Source organism: Pyrgilauda ruficollis, unplaced genomic scaffold, assembly GCF_017590135.1.
Source record: "Pyrgilauda ruficollis isolate IOZ18807 unplaced genomic scaffold, ASM1759013v1 scaffold59, whole genome shotgun sequence".
Classification (NCBI taxonomy): domain Eukaryota; kingdom Metazoa; phylum Chordata; class Aves; order Passeriformes; family Passeridae; genus Pyrgilauda; species Pyrgilauda ruficollis.
In genome coordinates this window covers 1,678,238-1,695,157 of record NW_024527599.1, presented here as the reverse complement: position 1 = coordinate 1,695,157, position 16,920 = coordinate 1,678,238, and the positions used below count along the sequence as shown (strand labels likewise).

General features: G+C 53.7%; 1 protein-coding gene across 3 annotated transcripts; it reads left to right on the top strand.

Annotated features, from left to right (window-relative positions):
- Positions 1–274: 274 nt before the first annotated feature.
- On the top strand, positions 275–6,744 carry MRM1 (mitochondrial rRNA methyltransferase 1). 3 transcript variants are annotated; one of them, XR_005956394.1, is made up of 5 exons: positions 275–1,079; positions 1,489–1,582; positions 2,094–2,214; positions 3,137–3,778; positions 5,917–6,036. XR_005956394.1 is itself a non-coding variant. In XM_041482804.1 (5 exons), exons 1-5 carry the CDS (start codon positions 406–408, stop codon positions 6,225–6,227), a joined length of 1,059 nt encoding a protein of 352 aa, XP_041338738.1. In that variant the 5' UTR covers positions 282–405; the 3' UTR covers positions 6,228–6,744. The 3 variants fall into 3 exon arrangements, 2 of the variants coding, with proteins under 2 accessions (XP_041338739.1, XP_041338738.1); XM_041482804.1 differs by lacking the exon at positions 3,137–3,778 and adding an exon at positions 6,178–6,744 and having other exon boundaries at positions 282–1,079; XM_041482805.1 differs by lacking the exons at positions 3,137–3,778; positions 5,917–6,036 and adding an exon at positions 6,178–6,744 and having other exon boundaries at positions 277–1,079.
- The last annotated feature ends 10,176 nt before the right edge of the window (positions 6,745–16,920 follow it).

The window sequence follows — 16,920 nt, the reverse complement described above, 5'->3', positions numbered from 1 at the left end:
CGGGGTCTGTCCGGGGTCACTGGGGCTCTCTATTCCCGTTCCCGGGGTCTGTCCGGGGTCACTGGGGCTCTCTATTCCCGTTCCCGGGGTCTGTCCGGGGTCACTGGGGCTCTCTATTCCCGTTCCCGGGGTCTGTCCGGGGTCACTGGGGCTCTCTATTCCCGTTCCCGGGGTCTGTCCGGGCCTCTGTGCTGCTCCGCTCCCGTTCCCGGTATCCCCGCCCGCCGCCAGGGGGCGCTGCCGCGCGGGGCGTGCCGGGGCCGCCGGAACCGGAGCGGGGCCCGCGCGCGCGCCCGCGGCTCCGCGCGCGTGCCCGCGGCTCCGGTGCCCCTCCGGGATCCCCGCCGAGCCCGGGCCGCGCAGCGGGGCTGGGTATTTCCCCACCCAGGGCAGGGACCCCCGGCCATGGAGCGGGCGCTGCTGCCCCGCCTGTGCCAGCGGGCCCTGCGGCTGTGCCGGGGCGGGCTCCGGTTCCGCTCCACCTGCGGGGCTGAGCAAGGAGCGGCCCGCGGCCGCGATCCCCCCGCGTCCCTCCCGCAGAGCCCGGGAGCCGAGCGGGGGTCGCGCGCCGGGCAGGAGCTGTGGCGGGCACAGCAAGACCTGCCCCGGGCCGGCAAGGGGAAGGGGCTGGAGCGAAAGGCGCTGTCCCTGGAGAGGACCAAAGGCTCCGAGATCCTGTTCGGGGTGGCCCCGTGCTGGCTGGCGCTCTCCCGGGCGCGGAGGGCCCTGTTCCGGCTCTTCCTGAAGGAGCCGCGCGGCGGCTCCGGGCGGCCCGTGAGGGCCGAGCTCGCCCTGCAGGCCGCGGCCCGCGGGGTGCCGGTGCTGCACGTCCCGGGCCGGGCGCTGGACGCGCTGTGCCGGGGCCGGCCCCACCAGGGAGTGTGTCTGGAGGCGGCCCCGCTGCCCTTCAGGAGCCTGCGGGACGCTGAGGAGCCGCAGCTGGGGCACGGAGAGAGCGGGGGCCGGCAGCTGCTGTGGCTGGTGCTGGAGCACATCCAGGATCCCATGAACCTGGGGGCCCTGCTGCGCTCCGCGTACTTCCTGGGGGTGGACAGAGTGCTGGCCACCCACAGCAACAGGTACGAGCCACAGGGACAGGGACACGGACGGGCCACAGGGACAGGGACAGGGACGGGCCACAGGGACACGGACAGGCTCCTCCAGCCCCCCTTTTCCTCCCAGACCGGTTTCCAGCCTGCATCACTCAGCTGTTGTTTAGGGAGATTCCTGGGGCTGATCTCTCCAGCAGGGTTTGGGATGGTGCTGCTCGGCAGGCAGGCTGTGGGATGTGGGATTCCAGGCTCTCCATGGATTCTCCTTGTTTAACCCGTTTTGTGTTTCTGTTGTCCCTCCTGTGATCGGTTTCCTGGGTTAATTCCTGAGCCCTCCTGTTCTCCATAGGAAAACACATCCGTGTAGTGAGTGGGATCTAAAAATTCACCTGCATTCCCCCTCGTGTGATACTTTTCCATTCTTCTCCCCTTGCAGCTGCCCCTTGACTCCCATAGTGAGCAAAGCCAGCGCTGGAGCCATGGAGGTCTTCGATGTGTACAGCACAGATGATCTGCAGGGCTTTCTGAAGGTACAGTGAGCCACTTCCATTTTTTTCCTTTTTTTTCAAGAAAACTCAAGCGCTGCAGGGGAGGCACAGGGGGAGCCCTGAGTTATTTGCAGTGTCTGTGCTGGGACACCCCCAGCCCCATTCCATCGGGTAGGGGGAGAGGGTGGCTGTTTTTTCTGGGAGCTGGTGGTACCAGGATAATCCTGCGGCTCTGGGGATGCCGGGGTTTGTCTCCCTTCTCCTTGGGATGTGTGGCAGAGCAGCATCCCGGGGTGCAGGCACACGATGGCAGCATTGGGCTGCCTTTGGAGCAGGGAATAGAGGAGGAACCAGGGCTGGGGGGAGCTGTGGGAATCTTTTCCCTATGCAGGGAGGTGTGAGAGGGAGCCCTTTGCAGGTAAAAATTTGGATGTGAAAAAAAACCAAAAAAACCCTAGACAGCTTAAGTGAAAATGTAAAAAAAAGTGTTTGTATACATGATTTCTTTTTAAGCTTGAGTATTTGGCAATTCTTGCTTTCTTTCCTTTTCTAGGCTAAAAGTGCAGAAGGCTGGGAAGTGGTGGGAACAGCCAGCAGGCCTGAGGATGTGGAAGGTGTTCCTGTCATCAGCTGCTCGGAATTCCGGTGGGACAAACCCCTTATTGTAGTGATAGGTACTGCCACTTCCAGAGCTGTGGGCTGGGTGGGGGATGCTTCACCCCAGGGACTGTTGCAGGTCTGGAAAAGAAAAGCTGAGAGGGAATCATGGAATGGTGTGGCTGTGAACGAAGCAGGGACTGGGAGGAGCAGGGGGAGCTGAGGGGGCTCCCAGCAGGAGCAGTTTGTGGATGCACTCAGAGTTCAGCAGCTGTGGAGGGTCTGGGGGGCAGTTTTGGTGCCAGGGCAGTCACAGGGTGGTGTTTGCTTTGTGTTCTGTGTTTTGGTGTGTGCTGGAGCCCCAGATGTGGATTTTCTGTGGTGGTGAGCCCCAAGCTGAGGGAGAGCCCTGGAGGTGTTTGCTTTTCCTGCACAGAGCTGCACATTTCCCCTTAAAAACCAGGAATGTCTGGTCTGGGCAGAACCACCAGGGGCTTTTGCTGGGCATGGTCTGGATGCAAAGCTGGGCTTTGCAGCCAGCCCTGAGAGCAGCCAGGGCACACCTGGGAGAGGGCAGAGCTGCTGCCTGTGGAGCAGGAGCAGAGGAATCTCTTCCCTCTTGGAGCAGTGCTCTCTGAGCACCTGAACTGGGCAATTCCTGCAGGGAATTCTTGCCCACTCTCTCACCTTTTATGGGCACAGTTTGGGCTTGTGCAGCCTCCCAGAAGGTGAAGGGAAGGGGAGTAGCAGCTTTGTGGCAGCTGGAGAAAGAAATTCCCCCAGGAATGCAGCTCCAGGCACCTGCGTGTGGCCGTGCCATGTCCCCCACTCCATGTCACCTGGCACAGGAGCTGGCTGGAGCTTTTACACTTGGAAGTAGAGTCCTGCTGGCCACGAGCCAGGGAGGGGCTGTAATCCTGCCCCGTGCTGGGGCTGGCTTGGCTCGGAGGATATTCCTTTAATTAAAATGTTTATTGAACTCCTGGAAACACTGACAAGACAACGCTGCAAATCTGGCATCTCTACAAGATGTGTGGAGCTGTATTCCAGGGGGAGCAGGGAGGCTGGCAGCTCTGCTGATTGCCCACAAAGAAATGCATCCCACAAACGGCGACAGCACCCGGAGAGAGGCAGGGGCTGGAAGCGGCAGCAGCGTCGTTACCTTGAGTTATGAGAGATTTCTCCAGGAAAAAGTCCAAATATCCTTTTGTCAGGGGAGATTGGAGGCTGATTGGTAGATGCATGAGGAGAGCTCCCGGACCTTGCAGCAGTAATGATTTCAACTCTCTGCTGAGCACTAACTCTTGGCTGAAAAGAAAATTGAACATTACGGTCGTCTGATGCTGGGCTTGTTGGGAGAAACGTCCTGGATGTGAATATGGAGCATTCCTGCAGCTGCAGGGAGCAGCAGAGATAATTCAGCCTGGGATTGAGCTCCCTGGCACCACACAGATTGTCTTGTAAGTTGAGCATTTGCAGGCTCCAGTTCCCCCTCCTGGCATCCTCGCTGGCTTGGCAGAGAGTGATTTGGACAGTCCAGCTTAATGTTGTCTGCACTGGAGTCATTGCTGGAGGCGACAGACAGCTCAGACTGGGAGCCTGGTGCACACAGGAGCAGATTGGGAGCACTTAGATGGCTGAGTAAGAAGAGTTTCTGGGTAATTTGTTCTTAGACCTTCAGTCTTTAGCTTGGGGTTTAAGGCTCTTCACAGAGCTGGTGGTTTTATGGAGATGCTCCTTTTTGCATGTTTTTCTGCTGCTGGATCTGAATTTCCCGCACTGGAAGCTGCAGTTGTGAGTGGTGTTAATTGTAAATGGGGCAGGAAATGTGTTTTGTCATTTCTCCAAGCTCTGGTCTTTGAGCTCTGTCAGTGAGGGACGAAGCTGAGAGGTGGAAGTTAAAGATCTGAAGTGGGAAGTGTTTTGTTCACCAGTCTAAACGAGGATTTAATCTGATTCAGTCAATACTCCCTCCCTTGTGTCACACAGTGCAAGTCTTTTTGCCCTGAATTTATTGTTCCTAATTATTTTAAGCAGCCAGGGCTTAGACCTTAAGGCTCTTCACAGAGCTGGTGGTTTTATGGAGATGCTCCTTTTTGCATGTTTTTCTGCTGCTGGATCTGAATTTCCCGCACTGGAAGCTGCAGTTGTGAGTGGTGTTAATTGTAAATGGGGCAGGAAATGTGTTTTGTCATTTCTCCAAGCTCTGGTCTTTGAGCTCTGTCAGTGAGGGACGAAGCTGAGAGGTGGAAGTTAAAGATCTGAAGTGGGAAGTGTTTTGTTCACCAGTCTAAACGAGGATTTAATCTGATTCAGTCAATACTCCCTCCCTTGTGTCACACAGTGCAAGTCTTTTTGCCCTGAATTTATTGTTCCTAATTATTTTAAGCAGCCAGGGCCATAAAAAGCTTTGTAAAAGCTGGAGGCAAAATTGGTGCCTTTATTGGGAATTGTAAGACCCTTATCAGGGGCAGGAGAGGATTTCTCCAGGAGCCATTGCTGCTGTCCCAGCTGGAGAGCCCTGTGGGAGTGTGGTTTGAGAGGCTCAGGAGGCAAATAGCACTGCAAGGTGTAAAACCTTTCCAGGACACTATTTCTGGGTTTTCTGTGCATCCTTGCAGTAGTGGTGAGCACACAGGCAGGGCCATGGGAGCCTGGCTTTGATTGCTGGTGTCACTCTGTGACCTGGGATAACTCCCCCAGGCCTGTGTGCACTGCTGGCTTGCAGCAGGAGGCAAAGATTGGTCAGGATGGGGCTTCTGAAGGCTCACTGACCCCAGCCCAAGGGCTTTTGCCATGACTGATTTCATCTGGGAAGGTGATGCAGGATGCATTACCCAAAGCATCCTCTTCCTTACCCAAAGTGCAGCCCAGTAAAACATGAGGGGAAAAAAAACCCCACCTGGGAATGATGGCACTTGCCATCCCTGTGTGGTCAGAGGGATCAGGGTGCCCTGGCAGTGCCATCCCACACTGGTGTGGGGCTCAGCCAGGTCAGGGCATGGCTGTTGGAGGGGTGCCACATGCTGGGCCTGTTTGCCAGAGGTGTTTGGGATGAGCTGGCCATCCTTGCAGCCCTGGAGCTGCCTGTGCTGCTCCAAATAACAAGAATAAAGACTTCTTTGGGGAGCCAGGCGGGCTGGGAGGTCCAGGGCCCTCTGCATTTTCACCTGTCTGCACACAGCATTGTTTAAAGCCTCTCCCTTTCCATTTCCCTTTGTGACAGCGTGAGTCAAACAACTACTAATGACCTGGGATAGATTTCAACTCTGTTTCACCAGTGTATCAGCCCAAACATATCAGGGCTGCTGCCTGCTTTAACAACTAATCAATTGAAGCCTCTGGTTGAACTGTCTGCATGCACAAGTTGCACCCAGCCAGTGGAGGGGGTGTGTGTGTGCTGGGAAGGCTGGAGCTGTCACTGGCAGCAGGGATGTGGGGTTTGCTGGAGCAGAGCTGGCTGTGGCCCCTTGCCTGCCTTGTCCCCGTGCCAGCAGCCTGTGCCCACGGGGAGCTCTCTGCTGGCACAGTGGCTGCTCCCCGTGGGATCTCTGTGCAGCTCTGTGTTGCATGGATATTCCTCAAACCCACTTCAGATGCTGGGGAGCAGATCCAGGGAGGGATGGGAGGAAGGTGCCATGCTCCCCTCGGGGGCTCAGTTGCTGTGAGGTGGCTGAGCTTAGGGAGAGAGTGTCACAGAGACAGAGCAGGAACAACTGCACTGAGGAGGGGGAAAGGCAGTGCTGGGAGCTGAGCTGAGCAGTGTCTCTGTCCTGCAGGCAGTGAAGGGGAGGGCCTTTCCCTGGAGACTCAGCTGCAGTGCCAGCAGATGTTGGCCATCCCCCCTGGCAGGGCGCTGCACCCCGGCATCGACTCCCTCAACGTCTCTGTGGCTGCAGGTGAGAGCAGTTCTGTGCACCAGGCACCAAACCCCAGCTTCTGCATTTAACAATCAAACATCCAGGCCCACTGAACGATTTTCTTGTGGTTTGGAAAAAGATAAAATCCCTTACTATTTATTTATTTTTGCTTTCCTACAGGTATCCTCCTGCACTCCATCTGCAGCCAGAAACGGAGGCATGAAGATTGAAATCCTCTTGATGTGGTGGAGGAAGCTGCTCAGTGTGGATATGGAAATGCTCTTCCCAGGGTCTCCACCATCACTGAGAGTTCCAGGGAGAGCCCCAGAGACCTGAGCTGCATTTTAGCTGCTGCAGAAGCCACCACATCCCTGGCTTAACACCAAAGGCAGACACATGATGTCGTGGGTAACACTGGGAGGAGCAGCTGTGGGAAGGCAGGCAGGTCTGGGAGCAGTTTGGGCAGGAAAACACCCAAGGATGGCTGCCAGCACTTGTGCACTGGGGACTTTGTGCATCACTTGAACTGTGGGGACAGTTTGGGCTGTGGGTGAAAGTGCCACTGAAAGTGCCTTGTGCCCTCCCCCTGGGCAGCAGCTGCTGAGTGCCAGCTGTGCCTGGGAACCACTGGAGCTGGTTTTTCTGTATTTGGTTACAAACCAGGTGTGCAGCCCTGCCAAGGGCTGGCAAACATCTGGAGTGGGGGGGAAAATGGAGCCCGTGGAAATAAAGCTTTTGTAAAGATTGGTTGTAGACTCAAATTTATCCATTTTGTGTCATATAAATCCAGAGTGTGATTAGTCCTTCAGGTGGGAGGAGGGATCTAGAGCTGGTTTCCTTCTGGGGAAGTTTCCTTTCCAAGCTGGGCTGTTCCTGCTGTAGGCTGAGGTGCCCCAGGACCACTGTCCTGCTGGTGGCACTGGGGTGGCTTCATTTGCAGCTATCCTGCTTGAAAAACCAGGCTGGCTAAATTATTGAGAGCCAAAAGAATGTTATCACTTAGCACCTTAATTATTTTATTTAGCTACCGTGGCCCTTTGCATAGGATTCCTCATTAACACTTAATTTACAGTGCCCTTTAGGGATAATTTCAAACAATTCCGTTCAGTCTGCCCCCTCCCCACTTCCAAACGAATAAGTAAATCACTCTGAGTGACTAATTAGGACTTTCCTTTGAGCTAAATGAAGTCTGTAAGCCCTGGTCCGTGGGTGTGTTCCCTGTGTGTCCCTGGGAGGGTCTGGCTGGTGACACTGGGGACACTCCAGGTGCCTGGGATGGGGGACAGGGCATGGAGCTCCTGAAAGGTGTCCAGGGCTCCCTTCTGCGGCTGTGGTGGAGAGCAGGGTGCCTGGGGTGGGGACACATCCCCTGAGCTCTGTCCTGAGGAAGAGGACAAATCCCAAATCCCTCTGAAGTGACACCATCGTACAAACAGGGCTGTGTGACCCAAATCCACAGGGAGCTGGAGAACCCTGAGCTGTGCCTTGGAGGCTGAGTGCATTTTGGGGGCTGAATCTGCCCTTTTTTCTGGTTTAAAGCAGAGAGGAAAAGGCTGCAGGCCCAGAGGCTGTCCTGTGGAGCTGCTCAGCAGCCGAGGGTGCCCCAGCAGAGGGTGCCCGTGGCTCAGATTTGTTCATTTTCCAGAGGAAAGATTCCAGGATTCAACACTTGGCTAACTGAATCCTTCCTCTGGAGCAGCAGGGATCAGGGTAAAGCCATTTCTTCATCCTTCACCTACAGCTGAGTACATTTATTTCCCATCTCATAGGAACTGCTGTTTCTCCCTTTTTGTTTCTATTTTTTTTAAGTTGGTCTCAGCACTGGGGAGGCCCTTCCTGGCTCTGTGTGCCTGGGAAAGCTGGGCTCTGTCAGGCTGTGCTTGGCCATCTGCTCAGCCCCTCTAAGGAGGAGGCAGCTGAGGAGCCCTGCAGCAGCTCCTTTACTGCTGGAAGGCTCCCAAAAAGCTTTGGAACTTTTGGGAGTGGGAGGAGAAGCTCCTGCTTGGCCATCACTCCAGCAGCCATCTCCACTCTGCTGTGAATTCCCCACTCCTGTATCCATGGAGCCCCTTGATTTGGCACTGGAGCATCAGACAAGGCTTTTTGCGAGTTGCTTGAGCTTGAATTTTAGGATTTCAGTGCATAACTCGGGCTGCAGCTCGGACTTTGCTGCTTGTGAGAGCACTGAATCCCACTCTGGATGGCTCTGCTGTTCCCTCTGATCCCACTTCCCTCTGTGGTAAGTTTTAGCCCTTGTTTTTTTCCACTGGGATCACCTGCAGTGAGTTTTGGATGGAGCTGATGCTTTGTCCTCCTGCCCCAGCCCCATCCTGAGGCTCTGAGGAGCATGGGGACCTCTGCACTCTCCCACCTTTGGTGCTGGAGCTTTGTGCTGTGCCATTTGCCCCTGATCTAATAAATGCAATCCATTAATTGGATCATTGCCTGCTTCTCCAGTTAATTTCCTGGATATTTTTAAATGTTAAAATGTAGTTTTTATAGTCTTTCATTATTTTTAGCCTTAAGCTCGACTATAATTGTCCCTGTAATGTAACTGTAAAAAACTCCCAGCTTTATATCATAAAGGGGGACATTAATTGTCATTTTTTGTGTACATCAGCAAGATCAAAACACGTTTCCTGATTACTTCTGTTTGTACATAGAGTCTCTTTGATATTTAGATATGAATAAAGTGTGTGTGTGTAATTTGAAAGTCAATTCTTCCCTCCCTGCTGCTTGTCATGGATTCCTTTCAGAGGCTTATTTACCAAATTGATTTTAAAATTTACTAATTGCCCTTCCAGAATGATTTCTCAATAATCAAAGTGTCTCTAAGCACAGTGGCAAAATATTTGTCCTCCTTGATTCACAAGATGAGTTGGGCGCTGCCTTATCTTCAGCCAGGGGAAAACACCAATCTTCCCATCTCCCAAAATCCACCCCGGGGAGCTCTGGCTGGGAGAGAGGCTCAGCTCCTGCCCCACATTTCCCTCTTGTGCTCAGGGTATCCCCACCACTGCAGAAACCCCATTGCACCCAATCCAGCGACTGGAGAAATCCCATTGCACCCAATCCAACCACTGCAGAAATCCCATTGCACCCCATCCAACAAATGGAGAAATCCCATTGCACCCAATCCAACCACTGCAGAAATCCCATTGCACCCAATCCAACAAATGCAGAAATCCCATTGTACCCAATCCAACCACTGCAACTGCAGAAATCCCATTGCACCCAACCCACTGCTGGCTCCCGGTGATGTTTTGGAGGCTGGAATGGCTCTGGGACAGGGGACACCTTTCCCTCTGCAAAGGCCAGGCTGGTGGCAGGGGAAGGGAGCAGCCTGGGATTGCTGCTGAGGCTGGGAATGCTGCTGGGGCTGGGAATGCTGCAGGAGCTGGGATTGGGAATGCTGCTGGAGCTGGGAATGCTGCTGGGATTGGGAATGGTGCTGGGACTGGGAATGCTGTTGGGACTGGGAATGCTGCTGGAGGTGGAATTGGGATTGCTGCAGGAGCTGGGAATGCTGCTGGGGCTGGGATTGGGGATGCTGCAGGAGCTGGGAATGCTACTGGGATTGGGAATGGTGCTGGGACTGGGAATGCTGCAGGAGCTGGGAACGCTGCTGGGGCTGGGATTGGGAATGCTGCTGGAGCTGGGAAGTCTGCAGGAGCTGGGAATGCTGCAGGAGCTGGGAATGCTGCTGGAGCTGGGAAGTCTGCAGGAGCTGGGAATGCTGCAGGAGCTGGGAATGCTGCCCACGGGGCACCTCCGGAACGCACAGCCCCGATCCCGGTTTGTAAATGTAATCAACCTTGAGGTCTTGTTACTTCCACAGGTGCAATTAACATCACCATCTGCTAATCCGTGATTAACGATGTTTACAAATATGCTACAACACGGTGAAATGGGCTGGCACTCTTTGGGGCTTTTTTCCCTTTATATTTTTTCCCTCCCTGCTCCAGCACAGGAGCTGTGCACGGGAGGAATTGCCCCATGGAATGCTCCCCCCACTCCACCAATAATTCACAGGCATTTTGCATTTTCCTTATTTAAAAGTGCTGTTAAAACTCCAAACCAGCTGCAGGAATGACGGGTTCAAATCAGAAGGTCAGTGCTGCTAAATGGGATTTAATTGCACGGGGGTTGAGGTACAAACTGATGAATCTGAATAATAAAACTTTGTGGGGAGCAACATATGGTGCAGTTTAAAGTAAATTTTTATCGATCATCCCACAACTGATATGTTAATGGGATGGCAGCCTTTGCTTTGGGTTTGATATCGACGTGGAGTTTTAATAATGTCACACAGGAATATTGTGGAGGGGTTTATAGTTTAAAATAATAATAAAAAGAGAAAGAGTGTTTTCTATTAACTGCCTTCTTCTTTTCCAGGAGAGAGGAATACATTACAAGGCTGCCGTGTGTCCTCCAGATCTAGGTTACATGTAATTGCTCAGTAATTGGTAGAACCATGTAAAAGCCATGGTATTTGCCAGTAAACCCTCCTAAGTTACCATGAAATTGAAGTGTGATATTTATTCTCTACAAAACTGGCTGCCCAAATGCTGTGTGGGATCTGCTGGCCAGTGCAGAGGAGTTCCTGCAGGAGGGAGGATCCTTTAACCTCCTTGGCCTCAGCCTCAGGGTTATCCCTGAATCTGGAATGGTTTGGGTGGGAAGGGACCTCAGAGATCATCTCATTCCTCCCTGTGCCATGGGCACCTCCCACTGCCCCAGGCTGCTCCAGCCTGGCCTTGGACACTTCCAGGAATCCAGGAGCAGCCACAGCATCTGTGGGCACCTGTGCCAGGCTCACCACCCTCACAGGGGAGGATTTCTTCCCAATATCCCATCTAAATGACAGCTATTAATAATCTAATATATATAGATTAGAAATAATAATAATCTAATAACCCTCTAATTATTACAGCTGTGTCAAGGCCCAGCTCAACATGATGGAAGCCTGAAGTTCTCATGTTTTCAGTGAGCAAGGAGCAGTAATTACACTAATGATGTTTTTTGGAGCCTTTGGAGATTAAATATTTCTCAGTACATTGGGGGTACCTCTGTGGGTCACCGGTATTTTACTTTCTTGTTAAGCAGGACATCCAAAACTGTTCCCAGCTGGGCAATTTCCATGATTTAACCACGAGTGATCTGGAGAGCTCCAGCCCTGGGGCCTCCTCAGGAATTTTCCCCTGCCAGGTCAGTAATAGCTCCTTGGCACTTTGAGCAGAGCAGCAGTGAGTGCCTCACCCCTGATCAGGAGTTTTACACTTTAAAACTCCAACAAAGTGCTGGGAATTGATGGGAAGTTAAAGCTGGCCTGGCTTAGGAGCTGAGCAGGGATGTGCCCTGGGTGCACCCCCTCCCCAGGCAGGGCACACTTACGGCAAGGTTTGGGATTCCTGAGGGAGTCACAGCAGGCACAGTCACCCTTTTCCACAGGGATCATTCCTGGCACCCCAGCTCCCTCCCAGGGCAGCATTTTGGGGTGAACTGAGCAGTTTTCATCCCTGCCCCAAGCTCTGGCACAGCCTCTTCCCTGGCTGCTGAGGATGGAGCAGGTTGGTGCCACAAACCCACCTCGGGGTGGGCACCTGAGTGCCCAGGGAGGCCAGGGAGTGGGGAATAGGTAAAGAAAAGGGGGATGCAGGAGTGGCTGGATTCCCTGGCACTATAAAGAGGTGTTGGTGCTGCCTCCCAGCTTTGCCAGCCCTCATTAGCACCTCCCAGCCAGGCACAGCTCATTCCAACTGCATCCCAAGCTTCTGCTGGAGATTGCATCTGTGCCTAATATGCATTTTTATATAAACAAGGGTACTAAATGGCCTTTCACTTCCCTCTGTAATGTCTTTTTTAATGGAAGGTCCTGAATTAAGAACATATATATACGACTCGAAGAATTTTCTAAGTGATATTGAAAACCTATTGTAGAGTAGGATTTCTCCTTGCAAAATTATTTTAATGAGGTTCCAGTTTATTTTCTGGCTATATTTTACTTATTTAATCCTCCAGAGGGGCTTTTCAGAGGCAGCATCTCATTTTCAATGCAACTATTCTTAACATTAGGGAAAACTACCTTTCTGAAATGCATGAAGGGGAAAAAAAACCCCGAACCAGAGGAAGATGTACGAGATAAGAATAAACTTGAAAAGCTTTGAGGTGGTTTATGGCTTCTCTGGAAAGAATAACAGTTCATGTATTTTTGTTATGGTGTGGTTTAATGATGCTTGCAGAAAAAAGATAAGGTAGGAATGGAAATATAAAATTAAACCAGCAAAGTGAATGTGATTATTTTAGTTACCAGTATTACCTGGGGAAAACGCTCGGGGGGGTTTTTATCTAGACTAAATATTTGCTTTTCTAAGAGGAAAGGGCCCTCTGCATCTCCTGGCACGAGGCTGGGAAGGGGAATTCTGTGGTCCAGAGGGAGGATTGGGATGGAGGGAGCCCTGGCTGTGCCAGTGCTGGTGTCCTGGGAATGGGATTGGCACGGGGCAGTGCCAGTGATGAGGATGAGGTGACCCCAAAAGGGAGTTCCCAGCCCCACCCTGTGCCTTGTGGTGCCTGGGCAGGGTGGGGAGTGGATGTGTGCTCCCAGCATGGGCCTGAGCTGAGGATCCTGGATCCTTCACTGGGATCTGGGAATGGCTGATTCCCTGTGAGGCATCATCCCATCCCCATCCCATCCCATCCCATCCCATCCCAGGCTATGGGGGCACACCCAGAGCCCCTCCAGCAAAGGCTGTCACACCCCCCAGTCCAGGAGCTCTTGACTTCCCACAGGTTCCCAGTCTGGGGTGCTGCAGTTTGAGGAGGGATCAACAGGATCAGCCAGATTTGAGTCACCTGTGGCACACCAGGCTCCCAAACATCCCACTCCAGCCCCTGGATCATGAGAGGCAAACCTGAACTGAACCTGATGTGTGGCCTTCAGCCTCCCTGGGTAGTTAATTTTTCAATTTCTTCCAAGGATCCGGAAGAGCAAAAAGTTTGTTTATAATTAAAATACTTGGAGATTTATCCTTTAATTCAAATACCAGAAAAGAAGCAGTGTCTATGTAGGTTTTTCACTATCAGAATCTAAAACAGATTATTATGTAAATTTTCTCGATCCTAAATTCATTACAATATTCAATTTCAGGAAATGCTCTTGACCATCTGCTGCTGCTCCAAGAAATGAGTCTTGGAGATTGTTTACTACCAGAAATATTGTAGGTATTTAGGGTAGATGGGAGGGTAAGGGCAATGCTCTGATTTCTGAGCCTGGTTATTTAACCTGGAGTGCTGAGGCCACGAGCTGAGCTGGGAAGGGCACCAACAGCAGCAGCAGCTTCTGCTCTGGCCCTGTCCTGGTGTCACCCCTGCCAGCCATCCTCAGCAGAGGGCTCCTGTCCTCCTCTGGCTCCTGGGGAGGCAGTCTGCATTAATTCCCGCTCTCCACACCAGCAGTTTGAGATCCCTGGGATGGGAAGGATCTGGGAAATCCGATCTGGTGTTCGTTGTAGCCCCCAAGGTGCCCGGAGCAGCCTGGAGCTGCCTCAGACTTTGGCGTGACAGGTGAGGATGAGGAAGGTGATGTCCCCCGAGCCCCGCTCGGCTTTTCCCTGCTTTCCCCGTGAGTTTGGCTGGCACGGCTCGCTAACAGTGACAGGGCTGTGCCGCAGCCCCGGCTCTGCCATCCCCAAACGGGGACATCTGGGGAGATGAGCACTCATCCTGCGGGAATAGCCTGGGGAAAGGCGCTGGGGCTGCCCGGGGCAGGGCTGGGCGATGCCCAGGGTGGCACAGAGATGATGCGGGACCGGCAGCTCCGGGAGCAGCCTCTGCCAAGGGCTCCTGGCAGCACTCTGAGTGCAGCCAGCGGTGTAACCTCGGAGCAGGGCATGGGGTAACCTCGGAGCAGGGCCTAAAGTCGGTTTTAGCAACCCTGGTTTGAGCACAAGGCTCGTGTGTGCCCCCAGCAGCACGCAGGAAGGGATGTGGGTGTGGATGGACAGACAGGGATGTTCAGCAGAGAAGGATGAATGTTGGAACATGGAGTTGATGGAGAGGGGTTTTCTTCCTGTTCTTCATTCATGGACAAACTGAAATGGATGCTTTCTTATCTGGAGCTGTCCCAGGCTCCAGCATTCCAACCCCAGCCCCCAGTAATTTCCTGATTCCCCTCCTTCAGGGGAGTTTTAACTCTCGTTCTCTGCTGCTGAGTAGATCCTTAAGCTGGTAATGACGTGAGACAGAGGGAAACGAACAGCCCTGTCCTGCCCTCCTGCCCCTTCCCCAGCTGAAAACCGCTGCAGAATTCCAGGAAAGCATTAAAAAGGTATCAATTTGCATTCAAATGATGCTCCTGCTGATGAGGGGCTCTGTTTGATGGGGTGCAGGGCACTGTGCCCTTCCCTTTCTCCCCTTTCTGAACCCCAGCAGCTCCTGTGCCCCAGGGTTTGGCTCTGGGGACAGGGACCCCTGGTCCCCTTGCCCACATCCCTGCGGCCAGCAGTGCCTGGCTGCCCTGGAATGTCCCAGTCCCCGGGGCTGAGGAGGGTGGGGTGGCACCGTGGGGATGCTGAGCTGGGGTGTCACTCTGGGGGGGTGACACGTAGGGACAGGGCCACGCTGGCCTTTGTCTGCCTGTGCCAAACAGATGTGAACAAACCCGAGTTCGATTTCCGAGACCGCCTGGGGAATATCGCTAACTAATTATAGAAAACAGAAGAGGCGCTCCCCTCCTCTTGCATTTTTTGATAAACATTGTCTCCTCTCAACAGCTGAGTATTTAATTAGTGTTGATTGTTGTTCCCGTGTTCAATAACCACTCATCAGGAGGGGGGTGTCCGCTGGGGCAGCGTGGCCTGGAGCACAGCGGAGCCGAGGGTGTTCATAATTAAGGATGCAATTTATTTGAGCAAGTCATGTGTACAGCACCCTGTGTTTTAGGTTAATTTTCAAGGTTAAAGGGGAAGAAAAAAACCCAAACAACTTCGGAAGGCGAGGAGAGACGGCTGGAAACTCAAGAGTGAAAACTGCAGGGAGGGATGAACATCGAAATAAATCTGTGTGTACACAGGGACGTGCATGAGGCACCCAAAGCTCTGTGTGTGCTTGTGAATGCTCCCACGGGGCCCTACAGACCCCTGAGTGCTTCCCACCCTCTTTCCTTACAGACTGGCCCTGTTCCCAAGCTTTGGCTGGAAAGTGTGACATGGAGCTGGAGTCTCCAGCTGTGGGAAGGTTCCTCAGGAAGCAGGTGCAATAACAACACAAAAGAACATAAAAGCAGCCTTTTCTCATGCTGCTGGCTGTGGGGGGGCTGAGGTTCACCATCAGCGTGGCTTTATCCATTCCTGCCTCAGCTTTGGCTGTGTTTACCCAAGGAAGAAGAAGGAGAACTCCCAAGGAGTGTCCCTGGAGCATCCTGAGCCTGGTGGGCAGGGGTTTGGCTCTGCTTTCCAAACCCCTTGTGGATCTCTCCCGTTTAGGGCAGGAGTACCAAAGCCAGGATTTCCAGGCAGGTGTTAATGCTGTGAGCAGATGCAGCATGGACTGGGACAAGAGTTATCTCTCTTTTCCCACTGCCCTCCACCCGTGTCCAGTGATGTCCCAAGCAGGGAGGGGAGGAGCATCCCTGCTGTGGGGATGTGGGAGTCCCTTCCCAGGTGTTTAGGGACATTTCCACCAGGCAGGACTAGTCTGGGTCCCCTCTGGAAGGAGGAGAAGCTCTGGGGACAATCCCTGTCCTGCCAGGCCAGGTTTGTGCCTGGGGAAGGGCAGCAGGGAGAAAACTGCAGAGGCAAATGCCTGGCTGGTTCTCCTGGTTCTCCTGTCTCTGCTCCCCTGTCTCTGTTCTGTCTCTGTTTCCACGTTCCTGCTGCCGTGGCCCTGCCAGCAGTGACGGAGCTGTCACACTTTGGTGGCCACGGGCACCTGTTCTCTGTGCTAATCCCTGAGCTCACAGGGGGACCCCACACACCACCCCAGCACACAGAATGGGCAGAAAAATCAAACCTAATTACATCCCATTGATTTCCTTCCAAATTTGCTTCTAATACACTTTTTGACTACTCCTTGATTTTCTTTTTTTTTTTATTTTTTTTTCCCCACTTTTCCTTTCTCTGCCTCACACAGCAGCAGCTCCTCCCGGGAGGTGAGTGCTGCATTCCCTGTGCTGGACACCCCGGAGCAGAGCAGAGCAGAGCAGAGGGGCTGTTCTGGCTCTTCACAGGTGCTGGGATGATCCGTGTGCTGAGCCTCCTCCTGAGGGACAGGTAGGACTGTGCAGCTCCTGCATTGCTTTTTCCCTTCCCCTCCTCTGGTGTTTTCAGTGCCATCCCTGCTGTGGGCAGAGCTGTTGGCCACATCAGCTGGCTGGGTGCTCAGGAGGCAGCAGAGGGTGCCCTGCAGGTGGGCAGGGTGGGCTGGGGTGGGCACAGGGGGGCTGGTGCTGGTCCCAGTCAGCACAGGGAGGGCTCTGGAGCTGCTCCAGGGGTGGCTCAGAATGAGTCAAGTCCTGGCTGGGCTGGGGCTCAGGGGGCACAGCAGGGCCTGGCTGGGGCTGGGCAGCACCAGCTGTGTCAGGAGAGGAGCTCCAGGCTCCCTGGTGACAGCAGGGACTGGCTCAGGATCAACCATTCCCCAGGGTTTGCTGTCCCTGAGCTTCCCTGGGACGCAGCAGGCACAGGCTGGCAGGGGCTGAGGTGGCTGCGTGTCCCCAGCCCTGGGGACAGCTCTGCTGCGTGGCACAGGGTCCTGTGGGCAGCAGCTGAAGGGTTAAAGGCGCCGGGATGCAGAGGCACGGGTCGCTCCCTGCAGCTCTCTCTGGTGTCGATATATTGAATATCTGCTAATCCGGATCAGTGGCACCGGGGAGGACCCGGGGACAGCCAGAGCTGCCTGCCCCGGCCCTGCTGAGCAGGGGAG